The sequence below is a fragment of the Prionailurus bengalensis genome, chromosome A1 (genome assembly GCF_016509475.1).
Source record: "Prionailurus bengalensis isolate Pbe53 chromosome A1, Fcat_Pben_1.1_paternal_pri, whole genome shotgun sequence".
In the NCBI taxonomy this organism is placed as follows: domain Eukaryota; kingdom Metazoa; phylum Chordata; class Mammalia; order Carnivora; family Felidae; genus Prionailurus; species Prionailurus bengalensis.
The window spans coordinates 145,712,358-145,727,631 of NC_057343.1; the positions used below are offsets into that span (position 1 = coordinate 145,712,358).

At 37.0% G+C, this 15,274-nt stretch overlaps 1 protein-coding gene across 4 annotated transcripts in view; it reads right to left on the minus strand.

Moving 5' to 3' along the window:
* Nucleotides 1-4,247: 4,247 nt before the first annotated feature.
* Nucleotides 4,248-15,274, minus strand: part of SSBP2 (single stranded DNA binding protein 2) — a 318,553-nt gene continuing 307,526 nt past the window's right edge. For all 4 annotated transcript variants that reach the window (XM_043593182.1, XM_043593184.1, XM_043593180.1 and 1 more), the window contains 2 exons: nt 11,622-11,720; nt 4,248-4,848 (listed from right to left, as the gene is read on the minus strand). In XM_043593182.1, coding sequence (XP_043449117.1) covers nt 4,819-4,848; nt 11,622-11,720 — 129 coding nt within the window. In that variant the 3' untranslated portion in view covers nt 4,248-4,818. The remainder of the gene's footprint in view (nt 4,849-11,621; nt 11,721-15,274) is intronic.

Consider the following 15,274-nt stretch of genomic DNA (forward strand, 5'->3'; position numbering starts at 1 on the left):
TAAATATTTCTAGGAACATAATATTTCAATGACTAGGATAATCAAAACAAGTGCAATTTATCCCGAGGAGACTAAATTCACAAAGGGGGAAGAGACAAACTGTAATTCTATACATGAAAACACTTAGCCCCACTTCAAAATTTGCAATATCTATGGATAGTACTGCATTTCATTTTTAAGGATGTAGTTAGCAAGACCAGTCACATTAAACTACTTACAGAAATTATTTTCTTCTTTCAGGAAGACCAATTACATTAACAGGAAACTTAACAAGAAATTCTCCTTAGGAGACTTATTCAACTGAGAATTTCTCTTTAGAATACAGTTTAGAGAAATAATTAAAGGGTCTAAGGTGTTTTTCATCTGTAGGTCATCTCTTTCAATCTGACTTAGAGTTCAAGGATAAAGTTGATGCTTTTGGTGAAATAAATTAATAATGTTCATTCAATTTCTTATAAACAAATATCTACATAGAAAAACTATAATTATTGTATGATTCCTGGCATTAAGGTAACCAAGGAATAAAAGATCATTTATGCTCTTACCTTTAGATGCAGTGCCTTCCTAAGAAGGTCTGAGGTGGAAAAGCTAACATGGGTATGTTAAAGCTGGGCACGGGAGATTCCATCTGCTTAGGTCTTGTATTACTCTTTTCATCCCAAATCACTTTTATCAGCTACTTTACCAATGAAATAAAAAGCAATCAGAGGAAAGAATTATGTTTAATAGTTACCAGTTATGGTATAACATAATGTAAATCATAGTGGGAGTGTTTTGTGAGCAAACCGCATACCAGTCCAATATACACATGTGTGCACACGCACACACCCCCCCCCCCACACACAAGTGTTTAGGGTATGCAAAACAGAAGGGTACCAATGGTGGTTCACCATTTTTTCTTTGACTTTTCCAGTATTTCTCAAGTTATACTTCACAGACCCAGGGTGCCTCTAACGCACGCGTATGATTGGGCACCATTGTTTTAAGCAAATGCAGACTCCTGCTCCTCATTGTCAACAAGAAACTTATACCACTAGGACAGGGAGTTAAAAAAAAAAAAGACTAGTTTACCTTTCGGAATATATGTGGCAATTCTCCCCCCACTCCCATTTTCTCACTACCACACTACACACTCATACACTACTTGCATCAATTGGTGTTTTCAAGAAAAGAGTATTATAGTACAAAAAAAATAAAAATGAAGGCAAAACCAGTGTTAAAATACTATAAAGCATTCCAAAATCAAGTAGCTATGATTTGTGGCACTGCTTCTAATTAACAGTGATAATCAAGAAGAGGAAATTGTACTTATTTCCCCTGGAAAAACTATACAATGCACGAAGAAGAAAACTGTAGGGGCTGAAAAGGTAAAAGTGTGCAGTCTGTACTTTATTTCTATTGGAGGATGCAGGGATTGGGAAGGAGGCAATGTAGGAAGACATGGAAGAGGCCAATTAAGACCTCACGGTATTAAGGACTGTGTAACACTCTATGCCAGGGAGCAGTTTTGAATGCTTTGCTGCACATTCCCAGAATACTATAAAGAAAAGGGGTGGGCAGATGTAGAGCTTCCTCATGTCCCAAAGTGAACTCATTTATTTTTATTTATCACCTTTTAAGCTATAGGAAGAAAGTTAACTGAATGATCCTATGAAATGCACCAGAGTTCAGCTGTCCTAGAGAATCATAAGAACAGAAATCAAAGTTTTCTCTATATTCCTAGAAGGAAAAGGGTGTTTTGGGCACTTTTCATGGCACAGGGAGTAGAACTGATCTGTCAATATTTTGGGCAGCAGAGAAATATTAACCTCAGATTCCCAGTTGTGCAATTCCTATACATCAGTAATCGAGTCCAAACTAGAACACTTGTAACAGAGTGCTAGGATTCACCCATCCAATGTGTGGGGTGTTACCAGATCAAGGGCACTCCATAGCCTTTGTTCCCACAGGCAATTTTGCTGTAAGACTCTGGAGAAAATTTGGCATGTATTTTTAACGTAGTGAGTTTGCCAGAATGCAAGGCAGAGTAATGAAAATTAATGTTTTCACTTATTTATTTTCACATTTCATATGTGTATTTTATGTATTCAGTGTAGGCAAGAATTACTGATGCTATTCCTGTGAGGTGAAATATGTAAAAATAACTCAGGAACAGGTAGTATATATCAAGACCAACACACATTCATCGATGGAGATGCACCAACATAAGAGAACAGGGTTAAATGGTATTATTACAAGAGAAAAAGATGAAGTTTAGATAATTCAAAACCTAAACAAAAATTACTGTACAGACTTACTATCCTCCATTTGGTGCATGAGAAAGTTATTTGATATTAAAATTAATTATTCTTATTTTATGGTTTTCTTAAATACAATTTTCTCTTCAAAAATAAATTTTCAACTATTTCAGGAATTAAAAAAAAATTGCAATAGCTATTTGTAATCTGGACTCCAAGAAAGAAAAAGAAATAAATACTTATGATAAATTGCTATATGCTGAAAAATCCAATTTTACTTTTTTTTGACCAAGTGGGCTAGAAGTAATGAAATCCATATTGCCATTTATATTCTAATATTACCCCTGAAATAAGGAGAAGTATAATTGGGTTCATGATTCTTTGTGATAGTGAGAAACAATACCTTCTTAGAAGGCAAATAAAAGAAATTCAAGATCAGTAACAATGGAATGAATAGTCAAAAAACGTTGAAATGTCTAGCATTGTAAGATTAAGCTTAATAATCGCAGGGTTGAAAATGTTCACACAATTATAAAAAGTGAAAGTTAAAATTATTCTTGGTAAATTCACATGTCTATACGAAGTGTCTTCAGACTACCTTGGCTTGAGTTAAAGACTTTCTAATTTGACTTTTTCATGAAAGTTCTCTGCAGCTTGAAAACTTGAAGCTGTTCTCCAGTGTGCAGTCCTAGGCTCCCCCACACTGTTGGATTAATGGTGACTCATTTGATTAGAGTTTAAATCTGGGACATAAATTTAATTCAGCATCTTTTTCCCCCTTCAACAGTTCTGCCCAGCATCCCTGTCATGCACAGGCAAAATCTTATTTTCAGAGGGAATAAATCATTATGGATTTGAGAGAAATAAGTCATCTGGGACAAGGAACTAGCAAATATACTGCTAAATTTTCACTTTGGAGACCATAAGCCTAAAGGAAGGAGGATTCCTCTTACCTGCGATTAAACAATACTTTTTCAAATTCTTTGCTCTGGAGTTTGGATATGTAGTTGATGTTTACCAATGGTTATTTGTATCACAATTTTAACAGAAAGGATCGCCAACTTATCTTGTGGAGTCTAAAATTAAAGTCTTCACATTTTTCTATTATAATTTTGGTGTCTGTATGTAAGACTGAACACAAAACCCCCAAAAGATATGCAAAGCGCCACAGAACAATGTGCTTTAGCGTAAGGGAAGTGTTTTGTTTTTTTCTTTAATTTTTAACATTTATGCATTCTTTTCTGAACAGTTACACAATGCAGATTTAGCCTGCTGAAGTCAATGGCCAGATGAATATAGTTACTACAAATGATTTCCCTCTAAACAAAAGTCTTATATCCTGGGAACAGAGCAGGGGCTTTGCTGCTAGTGAGGTATTCACAGATGGGACTGTTACCAGTCAGTTCTGCGGCTAGTAAGCAAGTTACCCAGATAGAAAAGCAGCACTTCAGAGCCCCTTGGGTGCAGTAAAAACTCTTTTCCCCTTCTGCTGAAAGTCTCAGTCATTTGAATGTATATTCTTTGCAGTGTCTATGTGGAAATGTTCACAAGAAGTCTGAGTAAAAATCAGATACCATTTTCCATTAGCATGTTATTAAAAATTTAGCTCTACTATTCCTGGTGAGAAGTGACAATTTCAAGCAAATGGTTTTGTTATCACTTCTGGGCTCCATCATGTTAGACAGAAAATATATTTCTAAAAATATGACGACCCCTGTCCTTTTATTGCTATGGTCTAAGCAGGTGGGGCTAATTAATGATTTTCTGTATCATCAAAGACAAATCAAGAATTCCATCTAAAGCAATTCTTGCAGAAATATATGGTGTTGGGCCCCAGTTGAAGTAGTTTTTCTAAATAAAAACTACAAAATACTTTTCACTAAAGGTAACTGAGAAATTGTTTGATCTGACAGAGGATGAGGACACACCTTCTTCTTCTTCTTCTTCTTTTTTTTTTTTTTTTGAGACAGTACACTTTGTGATTCACAGGGTAACTTGCATCAGACGCAATTTAATGAAAGCTCTCAAATAAGCAATTTTATTCCTATCCATGATTGCAGACATTTACAAAACCATAACATCTGAGTTCACCTTAAAAAATAACTTATATAAAGCAGTGATATACACAGCACAAAATAGTTCAGGGAGGGGCAGGAGCAACTTTTAATAATTAAAATGTAAACGTGAAAAAAAGGATGGAATAAAAGTCCCTACTTACTTCTACTTAAGATGTCATGTAATAATATTTTACAATGTCCTGTGGGTCAATGTATGTATGTGCATATGTCCGTATAACATACACATATACAATACATTCTCTGACCCACACATATACATACACAGATAATTATTTGCAGTTCAGTTTAGGGCAATTCTAATATGCCACTCTGTACAGTTGTTTGAATCACGTTTGGACCCGCTTTCTTCAAAAAATAGGGGAGAGAGCAGGAAATAAAAAGGTTGGTTTGGTGTGACTGAGATTCCTTTGTTTAACTGTACACTGTGATGAATAATTTTCTTCCGTAGTAGTTCTGTGAAGGGCTGACTCACTGTGGTTTTCATGAGGAGACTTGGTAATGGATCACACACTCATTGTCATGCTAGGGGAGTACTAGAAAGAAAAAAGAATCCATATTTTAACAACAATTCTTTTACAGACCACTAATGTTCTTCTTGGTAAACAGTAGTAACCATGGATTTTAACGTCTTGAAATCTTTTATGCTCAAGCCTTTAACATAAAAATAAGAAGCTATAAAAGAGTAAATTTATATAGAATTGACTAGGTCCTGAAATTTATAATATTTCCTCTGGAAAGCGACCAGTCTCCCTCTCTCTCTGCACTCAGATGGCTGATAACTACCCAGGCCCTCAGTCGTTTCCTTCTAGCCAGATTCATGTTTTGTGGGCATTTGTAGCAATCTGGGTAAATCCAATCCATAATGACATAAGTATGAGGGACAGCCTAACTACCTACTAACTATGTAAACTTAGTAACTATATTACCTGACCTCTTTGTGCTTCAGTTTCTTCATGGGTGAAATGGGTTTAATAATAGCATTTATCTTAAAGGAACTTGGGGAGTATTAAATCTAAAATCTTTAAAACCATGTATTTACTGAATATACAGAAAGTGTTCAGTAAATGTTTAATTAATAGTGTAAGGGAAACAGAATAAAGCAAAACAAAAAACAACTCCCAGCTGGCCCTAGGACGTTCTCATAAAGTATTTAGAATACTTAAGAGTCTGATTTACATTTAAGGATGTAAGTGTCTTCCTCTAATCTGTGGTTCCAATTTCAGTCCACAATATTTTTAGGGTGGGAGCAGGGGGTACTGTTGTTACACATAACTTTTCAGTTTGATGAGGCTGACAATTGGTAAAAGGTGAGGCTTTCAGAAATTATTGAGAGAGGAACAGATGGCAATTATTGTGATAATTATGCCTATCTACACTTGTATTCTTGAGGAATGGACTGTGTGTGACAGAAAAGCTCCAGAGCAATACTGTCTGACAGAACTTTCTTCAACACTTTCTTCTGTGCTGTTCAACACAGAAGACACTAGCCACAGATGGCCACTGAGCACATGAAATGGGCTAGTTTGGCTGAGGAACTGTAATTTTAATATTAATTTATTTAAATTTAAATATTCCCATGTAGCTGGTGGGTTCCATCTTGGACAACATAGTGCCAGACTGTCTGAGATGTGGGGAGGGCATCCACTCCCAAATGGCAATGATCTCCAGATGAACAGGGTTTCTAGATGAAAATGTAAATGTACACCCTTAGATATTTTAAATGTTTTGTTAAAAAAATATTTGCTGAGGACCAGGCCAAAGGAGAATTCCTTTAAACATGTTAATAAGGATTGTGCCTCATGGAAAGAGGCAGGTGAAGTCAAGGACATTGGTTCCAGGCAGTAGGGCATTCCAAAGGAAAAGTAATGATCTTGGAAAGGGGAGTGTGAACTTTTAAAAAAGAGAGCAGGCCAAACCAAATGAAGTAAATTCTAGATGAGCTGAGGTACTGCAGGAACCAGAAATGAGGTGTAAGGTGTGTACTGAGAGAAGGATGGATTTTACAGGGAAAGCAGGATGCCCTGGGGAATGGCTCAGCTGGTAGAAGTCTGGACAGAAAGTCATTAGGGGTAAATCTAGGCTCAAGACAAAACCGTCATTGATCCTGAGAAAAGGTGGATGAGTGGGCTTGAAAACGGGTGACTGGATCATAGGGGGATGATTGTTAATCCTTTAAATGCAGGTCAAATCATGGAAAATCTACTTGATAATCACTTAATAGCCTCAAATTTCCTTTTAGGAAAGCTAAATTATATATGTCACTGACTCTAATGTTGGATTGTGAGTAGGGTGATAAAAAGGGGGAGATTTCCAAAGAGAAGGGGATGCAGTTTGACAGAAAAACCTCTTCGTCTTCACCCTTGATAGTGGCAGCAAAAAAGCACAGCAGAACAAAGCAATACCTAAATCCCAAAGCAACCAGACAAAACCTGATGAAATGGAGCCCACCTTGCCCCTGTGCCAGAGGGGGATATGCCTTCATTTCAACAGAAGATACCGTGCAAATCTCCCATTATAAATAATGACAGCAAGCTTCAGTGAACTATCCACAGCCTTTCACAAACAGAATTACATTTTCATATATGACCTTTAGGGGGAAGAATTAAAAAAGAAAATACATGGATACCAAGCTTTTACTAAATAGAAGAAATTAGAGAATATGGCAAAGTGGGCATGGGAAAGTGTAATCTATGCTTTCTATGGCTACTATTACAATAAAAGTGGTGATCCCATCAGTGCTGTTCAACAGAACTTTCTGTGATGATGGATACATTCTATTCTGTGTTTGTTGTTCAATGTAAGAGTCATTAGCCACATATGGCTACTGAACTCTTAAACTGTAGCTAGTGCAATTTAGGAGCTGAAAATTTTAAAATCAAAATTTTATTTTAATTAATTTAAATTTAAAAACCATAGCAAGATCATCAATCACTGTTTTAAGAAAAAGGATTTTATGGGTATATGGTGGCAATCATCTAAAAACAGTAAAAGATACTGAAGCATTTCAGAAAGCACTTCAAAAGAAGTTTCTGAAAAAAAAATTTCTAGATAAGTCATAATTAACTCTAGAAACTATCTCTTTTCATACACATTCTGAATGATCAGGATTAAAAAAAAATAAGGGCTAGATTCAGTCAGAAAAGAGAGAAGCATCTGCTTCACGCAATACAACTCAGAAGAAGTCCCAAGCATTTAATATAATTTTTGAATAGTACCAGTAACTGTAAAGTGATGCTCTAAGTGTATTTGGTTTGGTAGATATGTATAGATGTGTGAGCGTCCATATGGGCAATGTGCTGTTTGCACTGCTGAGGTTGTAAACTGCTCATCTGCTACTGCTTTTATTGAAACTGCTTCATCCAAGTAAAATAAGGGAAATTACAAATTTCTAGGAAGACTCACAGAATGTGCAAGCAAAAAGGAATTCGGGTATTGATTACTATTCTTCAACATGTAAGAGAAGTGGCTTACGGTTTTCCTAAAGTAAAGGAAGAGTAGGTGTTAAATGGCATCTCGTATCTAGAGACATAAAATATTCATGGTGTACTGTCCGGAGACGACACTACAATGTTTCTATTGTACTGCTGCATCAATATGGGATGATGTATTGTAATGTTTGTGCCAAAATGCTGTGATATGAGGTTGCCCTGCTTCCAAACTATTCTGTGAGTCTGGTTCTCCTTAATCAGATGATATAATGGCTCTTACAAAGTCATTAACTGGTTTAACAAAAACAAACAAACAAACAAAACCCTAAAGATATAATTTCAAATGTATACTAATTGATTTTACTTTTTTATGTAAAATATATTTTGAAATGGCATGCCTTGGTATAAACTAGCGAATTTGTGATTTTCCCCTTACTATACACAGGTCACAAAGCATGGAACCCACCAAACACCCATTCAGTCTTTGCACAGTGTGCATAAATTCCTGTTTACACACTTCGAGAACACTTCAGATCTTACATCATTTCTATTTTTAAGCATCTAGATATATTTTATTTTGTTAATGAGAGATAAAGAATAGTGCAGCGACTCTGAATTGAACTAAAGTGAAATAAATTCAGTGTTTATGTGACTGTATAAAAGAAAATTTGGATGTATATGATACCTTTATAACAGAAAATGACTAAGGGGAGTAAGGGTAATAGGAGACGACCTATCATCTTGTTTATAATTCCTAGTAGAGACCATGATTTTTAATATCACTTTTACTCAATTGATTACCGTTCATTGCCATGGAGTAAAATACTCTGCTAAATTAATTCAATAAATAAGACTAACTGCTTTCTTTACAGGAGAAGCATGAAAAACTACTTTCTGAAATAAGCCTTTTTGCATTCTAGATTTTCAAAAACAAACATTTTACAGAATTTGAACACTAGGGGGCGTGTTTGTTTCTTGAAATAATGGTCTTGTTTAGGATTCCAAAAAAAGGCTGAGTAGTAAAACATTTGATTCAGATTTCTATGAGTTGCATGTTGGCACTGCAAGGTTTCTGACTCTGGGTTGGGTATTTTGTTTCTATAAATATTAATTAAATGAAGTAGCATGTGTGAAGTGACTAGGATAGTGGCTGCTACATAAAAAGCACTCAGTAGATGTTCACTCTTTCCAGGCCTCCTTATGTGGTTTGACTTCAAGATAGGACTGACAAATCCTCAAAAGGCAGACTACTCCAAAGTATGTGCTTTTCAGAGTTATATACATTATAAAAACACTAGAACATACATGTTCATTCATTCAAAAATGATTTCTTTTTGAATTCTTTATATGGTTCTATTTTTCCTTGATTATGGGAAAGCTAACTTATTGGATACCTAGCCTATTTTTACTTTAATTTACTTTAATGCCTCAGATTTGTCTTTTGTCTTCCTTTCTCTCTGCTCCTCATTTCTTGAACTTTTAAAAAGGTCTAAACAAAAATGTGTGGTGATGTGATGCAGAAAGCCATGGATAACAATTGCATCATTCATAATACAGCAGAGTCCTCAACGGGCAGACAAAAGAGTGGAGCAGCTAGTGTGGACATGCTTACAAGGCTGCACTGTCTCTAGGTAGTGGTACAGTTCCTCAATCATCATCCAATTGTTTTTCCTTTGGGGGCTTTTCAAGTGGGGACAGGACAGAGGGAAGGGAGGGATGGGAAGGAGCTTTTGTTTTCTGCTAACTCTATACAGCAGTCTGGCATTTTACCTTCTTCTTGGCTTCTGGAATAGTAAGGCTGGGCCAGGAGTCAGGGATGGGAGGAGCCCAGCTCCAGATGCTCTCTTTCCTATGCACATACTTAGAAAAAGACTGACTGTTTTGCATGTGCATAGTCCAGTTAAGGTTAAAGGGTGAGGCTCTTATTTATTCCATGCAAAGAAGTTTTTCAGGTCCTGTGATATCTGATTCTTTGATCCCCATGGAGGAGACCTCTCTGATGCCAGCTCTAAAGTGGCACCTCTCTGCTGAATGTATAAAAAGGCAGCAGTCACCAAGGACTAATCTAGGAAAGAAGAGGGGAGAGGTCTGTTGTCCCTGTCCCCGAAACAACAGTCATGTGGGACGTTTTAAAAAAGTTTTCTTCTCCAATCCCAAATTAATAATTTCCTTTATACTTAAAAAACAAACTGGCTTATATCTATTATAACACCTATTAATCTGACTTAGGGTTTAATTAGTTTTAACCATGTTCTTCCCATCAAATGGCATTCTTTGAGGTTAGTGATGTGTTATATTTATCTCAGAATACTTTGTCCTTAACCAAGCACGTTACATATTAGAGGCTCAAGAAATGTTGGACTAAACTAAGTATCACATACCTCACTGAATTATACCATTTTGTTGCTGAAAGAATTAGCAAGAAAGGAAATAAATGTTTCTAATTAGATAAAGCCAACATTAACTAATTAAAATGGTAGTCCATTTAATTTTTGTCCATAGTCTTGAAGCAAACTAGTGAAAACCAGTATCTAAAAAATGGTTCCTATAATCCTAAGCATTATGACAAGCTAGTCTTCTGATTTTTTTATATGAATTTTTATGTGTACATTCTTTGTCCTCACTAATAATGTACAGATAAAGATCAGTATAAGATTTATACAGATAAAGATTAGTATAATTTTATTTCTAGTTTTAACAGAACTAAAGTCTAAAAACAGGGAAAGTCTTATCCCACGCAGAGGTGTTAGGTTGATAGGAAGAAGTAAAAGAACCCACAGAACACCCAATCTTAGGCTCAAAGCAGCTACTCCATGCAAAAGCATATTTGTTACTAGCCACAGTTTCAAATTCTAATAGTATCACCTCTAGTGAAGGTTGTGTTAGGGCAAAATGAGGGAAGTTTTCTCCTCTGATTTTAATGATGGAAATCCATATGTGTGGGCACTGATGCTATAAAGATGAAATTAGTTTGGATTTTGAAATCCTTTATGCTATATTCCAATTCAGAAGTTATTAGTAGAGAATGTACATCAGCATCACTGACAAAGCTTTTTCATTTTCAAGAATATCCAGTATCACTCCTAGAAATTCTGATTCACTAGGTCTAGGGAGAGTTCTGGGAAAATGTATTTTTTAAAAATTCTGTAGGTGTTTTTAGTGTGAAATATTAGGTTAAAAAAATCACTGTTTTATGTAATAACTCCTTGAGAAAAGATACCATATTGTCTTTTTGGTCTCTCCAGTGTGTAGCATATTGCTTTGGCCTGTTTTTAAGTGCTCAGTAATTGTTAAATGAGTGAATGAATTTTATTACTTCTCTTTTTGCTCCTGTCTGCTTCTATGGAGATATGGAATACTGCCTTTGCTTAACGCAGTAATCATATTCAAAAAATGACTCTGGTGTCCAGCTCAGGTTACAAGGAAATAACAGGCTAAATGACCACCAATACTGGCCTTCTCTTGAGTGATGTCTAGTGCATGAAGTAGATATCTTACAGAGGACATTCAGAGTCTAGATCTGAGAACAGACCTGGTTTTGCAGTGACTCAAGCCATTTTAGTAATGTGAAAACTTGTAAAAACTATCCAATATGCAACTTGTTTCCAGCATTGTTCCTTTATAGTGGATGTTCTCTACAAGAAAATTTGTTTTATACTTTTTGTTTTTGTAACTATGTGTACAGAATAGGAGCAAAAAAAGAACAAGTTTATTTTTTTAATTATTCCAAAGAAATTTCACTTAATTTTCTAACTTTTGAAATATCAACCTGCTGAGCTCTAGATAAATAATCATAATAATGGCTTTATGAATAATTCTAAAAGGAAAGCTTCAGAAATCAATTTTGGACATAATAATGTAGGCAAAGGAATACTTACACTCTCACTCTGAAAAGGATTTAAGAAATTTCCCCCCATTTCGCCATCATCCCTTGGAGTGCCCGGTTGATTACTCAGGCTCATATTGTTGGGTGAATTCTGTAAACAAGATTTAGAAAACAAGGCATTGTTAAAGATTTTAATTTCCCTCTTGCATTGTAGTATTTCAAAAATGAAATCTACAGCAGCATCTCTAAGGACAAAGCAGACTTATAATTCTAATCTTAGACTTCTACTGTGCATCCTAGTTCATTCTTTACACCTTGACAAGTACTAATGCTTTCCCAAATGGAAATTAAAAAACAAACAAACAAACAAAACCCCAAAATAACCCACCACAACTTTCTTCTTCGTCTCAGAATCAATGTTTATTCAATTTCCCACCCTCAGCTTATAGAGTTCCTAGAACCATAGAGTTTAAAAAAACATTCTCAGCAGGGGCATGATGAAGAGAGCCTACCCACTGATCAGGAACGATGGAACAGTAACTTGCCTTGGTGATTTTACTAAACAAACTTCAAAAGGTCACTGTTTGAGAATATTTACCCTTAATTCTACATGTGGCTTACGTAGTAACACTATTTCAACTATTTTTGTTTATATGAACTGTAGGGAAAAAGGAAGATGGTTGACAAGTATAGTTAGGAACAAGAGAACTACCTGAGGACTTGTGAATCCAATGTGCACTTGTAGAGGAAAAGAAGGCCCAAAGTAAACTGCTTTAGAGTCTTTTCCTATCATTAGTTTGAGTAGATTTACTTTGAAATGCTCTTTTAAGATAAAATGGCTGATAGGAGCAATCTAATCAAACACTAATAAGTTAGCTGCATATTGCTTCATATTCTACTTAAATTTGCTAGTCTTGTTATTACTGTGCAATGTTAGCTGTGGGAGGTCATCTGCTACTCCATACCAACAGGAAATACAGAATGGCACTGCCATATAAAGCATGTTCACACAGCACTGCAACTGTGACTGAGGGACTCTTTCAAGGTCTAATTTATTGACTTGTAGAAACCAACTTCAAGGTTAAAATTTTTTATTTGTTATTTCAAAAGGAAGACAGATTTTAGAGTTTTTCTAAGCCATTTCTATTTTATATTCTGTTTTTGAATAAGTTCTAGATTTTTAAAAGAAAATTGCTCTGAAGATTTTGACTTAACTAAAACAAAGTTATGTCATAAAAATTAAAATTTCATGAATGAGTTATTTCCAGAAGAATATATGCTGTTTTGGAATATAGTTAAACTGTAAAGCAGAGACAGGTAGATGAACTGGTGGAAATACAGCTTATATCTTGTCCTGCTGTGCACCCTACAGGGAAGATCTGAGAACAAGGATCCTCTGAAGTCCATAGGAGCTCGATTTGCCAATGAACCCCAAGGGCTGGGGAACCACAGTTAATAGCATAAAGAGGATTCTTTTTTTTTTTTTTTTGGATAAATTTTTCTCTGAATATGTTAGTTCCCCAAGTATACAGAAAAGTAACTACTTTCAAATGAACATAGATAACTTCATTTCCTGAAAAAAAATTCAAGTAAAATTTAAATAAGTGTATTATTATTTCATAGCTCATTAATTATTAAAATTATTAACTACATAATCAACTGTTCCTTGAAAACAGGAATGTTAATGCTGATTTGGTTCAAAAAGAAAACTAAATTTATACAAATTTTGTAAGCCTTAGCCAAAATCTATTTGGTGAAAGCAGATGCCTGTTAATTTATATATAATTAAGAAATTGGTAATCCCAGAATAAAAAATAATTCTCTATATAAGGGTATTTAAAGATGCACTTGCAAACTTCTTCATTCCTGTGTAACTAACATGTTTCCCGTGGTACCCGAGGTACCCTGAAATGAGCAGCACATCTCTGATGCAGTTAGGGTGCTCCCTGTTTCTTCCATACTGTCCCATGCATCACTTCTTGATTTACAATTTTGAAAGTTAGCTAACTCCAAGTCTAATTCTTGACTCAAAATGCTGATTTCAAAATATTTAAAATTTGAAAATGACACTGCATTATTATTTAAATATTTACACAACACCTCTCTTATTGTTTCTGTTTTCCATGCAATCTATTCATCGCATGGTGGCTCACCAGTATATGCTTTTTGGGTGTGGGAGGAAGATATATAAGAACATTGAGAGGACAATAGCAAGATGGCGGCTTAGGAGGACGCTGGGCTCACTGCACGTCCTGCTGATCACTTAGATTCCATCTACACCTGCCTAAATAACCCAGAAAACCGCCAGAGGATTAGCAGAACGGAGTCGCCGGAGCCAAACGCAGACGAGAGGCCCATGGAAGAGGGTAGGAAGGGCGGCGAGGCGGTGCGCGCTCCACGGACTGGCGGGAGGGAGCCGGGGCGGAGGGGCGGCTCGCCGGCCAAGCAGAGCCCCCGAGTCTGGCTTGCAAAAGCGGAGGGGCCTGACGGACTGTGTTCCCACAACAAGCGCGACTTAGCATCTGGGAGGTCATAAGTTAACAGCTCTGCTCGGAAAGCGGGAAGGCTGGAGGACAAAGGGAGGGAGAGCTGCTGAGCCCCCTGACGACAGAGCTCAGTTTGGTGGGGAACAAAGGCGCTCACCGCGCCATCTCCCCCGCCCATCCCCCAGCCGAAATCCCCAAGGGAACCGGTTCCTGCCAGGGAACTTGCTCACTCCGCGCAAACACCCAACTCTGCGCTTCTGCGGAGACAAACCTCCGGCAGTGGATCTGACTCCCTCCCGCTGCCACAGGGCCCCTCCTGAAGTGGATCACCTAAGGAGAAGCGATCTAAGCCTGCTCCTCCTCCCCCCGTGCACCTTGCCTACCCAGCCCAGCTAATACGCCAGATCCCCAGCATCACAAGCCTGGCAGGGTGCAAGTAGCCCAGACGAGCCACACCACCCCACAGTGAATCCCGCCCCTAGGAGAGGGGAAGAGAAGGCACACACCAGTCTGACTGTGGCCCCAGCGGTGGGCTGGGGGCAGACATCAGGTTTGACTGCGGCCCCGCCCACCAACTCCAGTTATACACCACAGCACAGGGGAAGTGCCCTGCAGGTCCTCACCACGCCAGGGACTATCCAAAATGACCAAGCGGAAGAATTCCCCTCAGAAGAATCTCCAGGAAATAACAACAGCTAATGAGCTGATCAAAAAGGATTTAAATAATATAACAGAAAGTGAATTTAGAATAATAGTCATAAAATTAATCGCTGGGCTTGAAAACAGTATACAGGACAGCAGAGAATCTCTTGCTACAGAGATCAAGGGACTAAGGAACAGTCACGAGGAGCTGAAAAACGCTTTAAACGAAATGCATAACAAAATGGAAACCACCACAGCTCGGCTTGAAGAGGCAGAGGAGAGAATAGGTGAACTAGAAGATAAAGTTATGGAAAAAGAGGAAGCTGAGAAAAAGAGAGATAAAAAAATCCAGGAGTATGAGGGGAAAATTAGAGAACTAAGTGATACACTAAAAAGAAATAATATACGCATAATTGGTATCCCAGAGGAGGAAGAGAGAGGGAAAGGTGCTGAAGGGGTACTTGAAGAAATAATAGCTGAGAACTTCCCTGAACTGGGGAAGGAAAAAAGGCATTGAAATCCAAGAGGCACAGAGAACTCCCTTCAGACGTAACTTGAATCGATCTTCTGCACGACA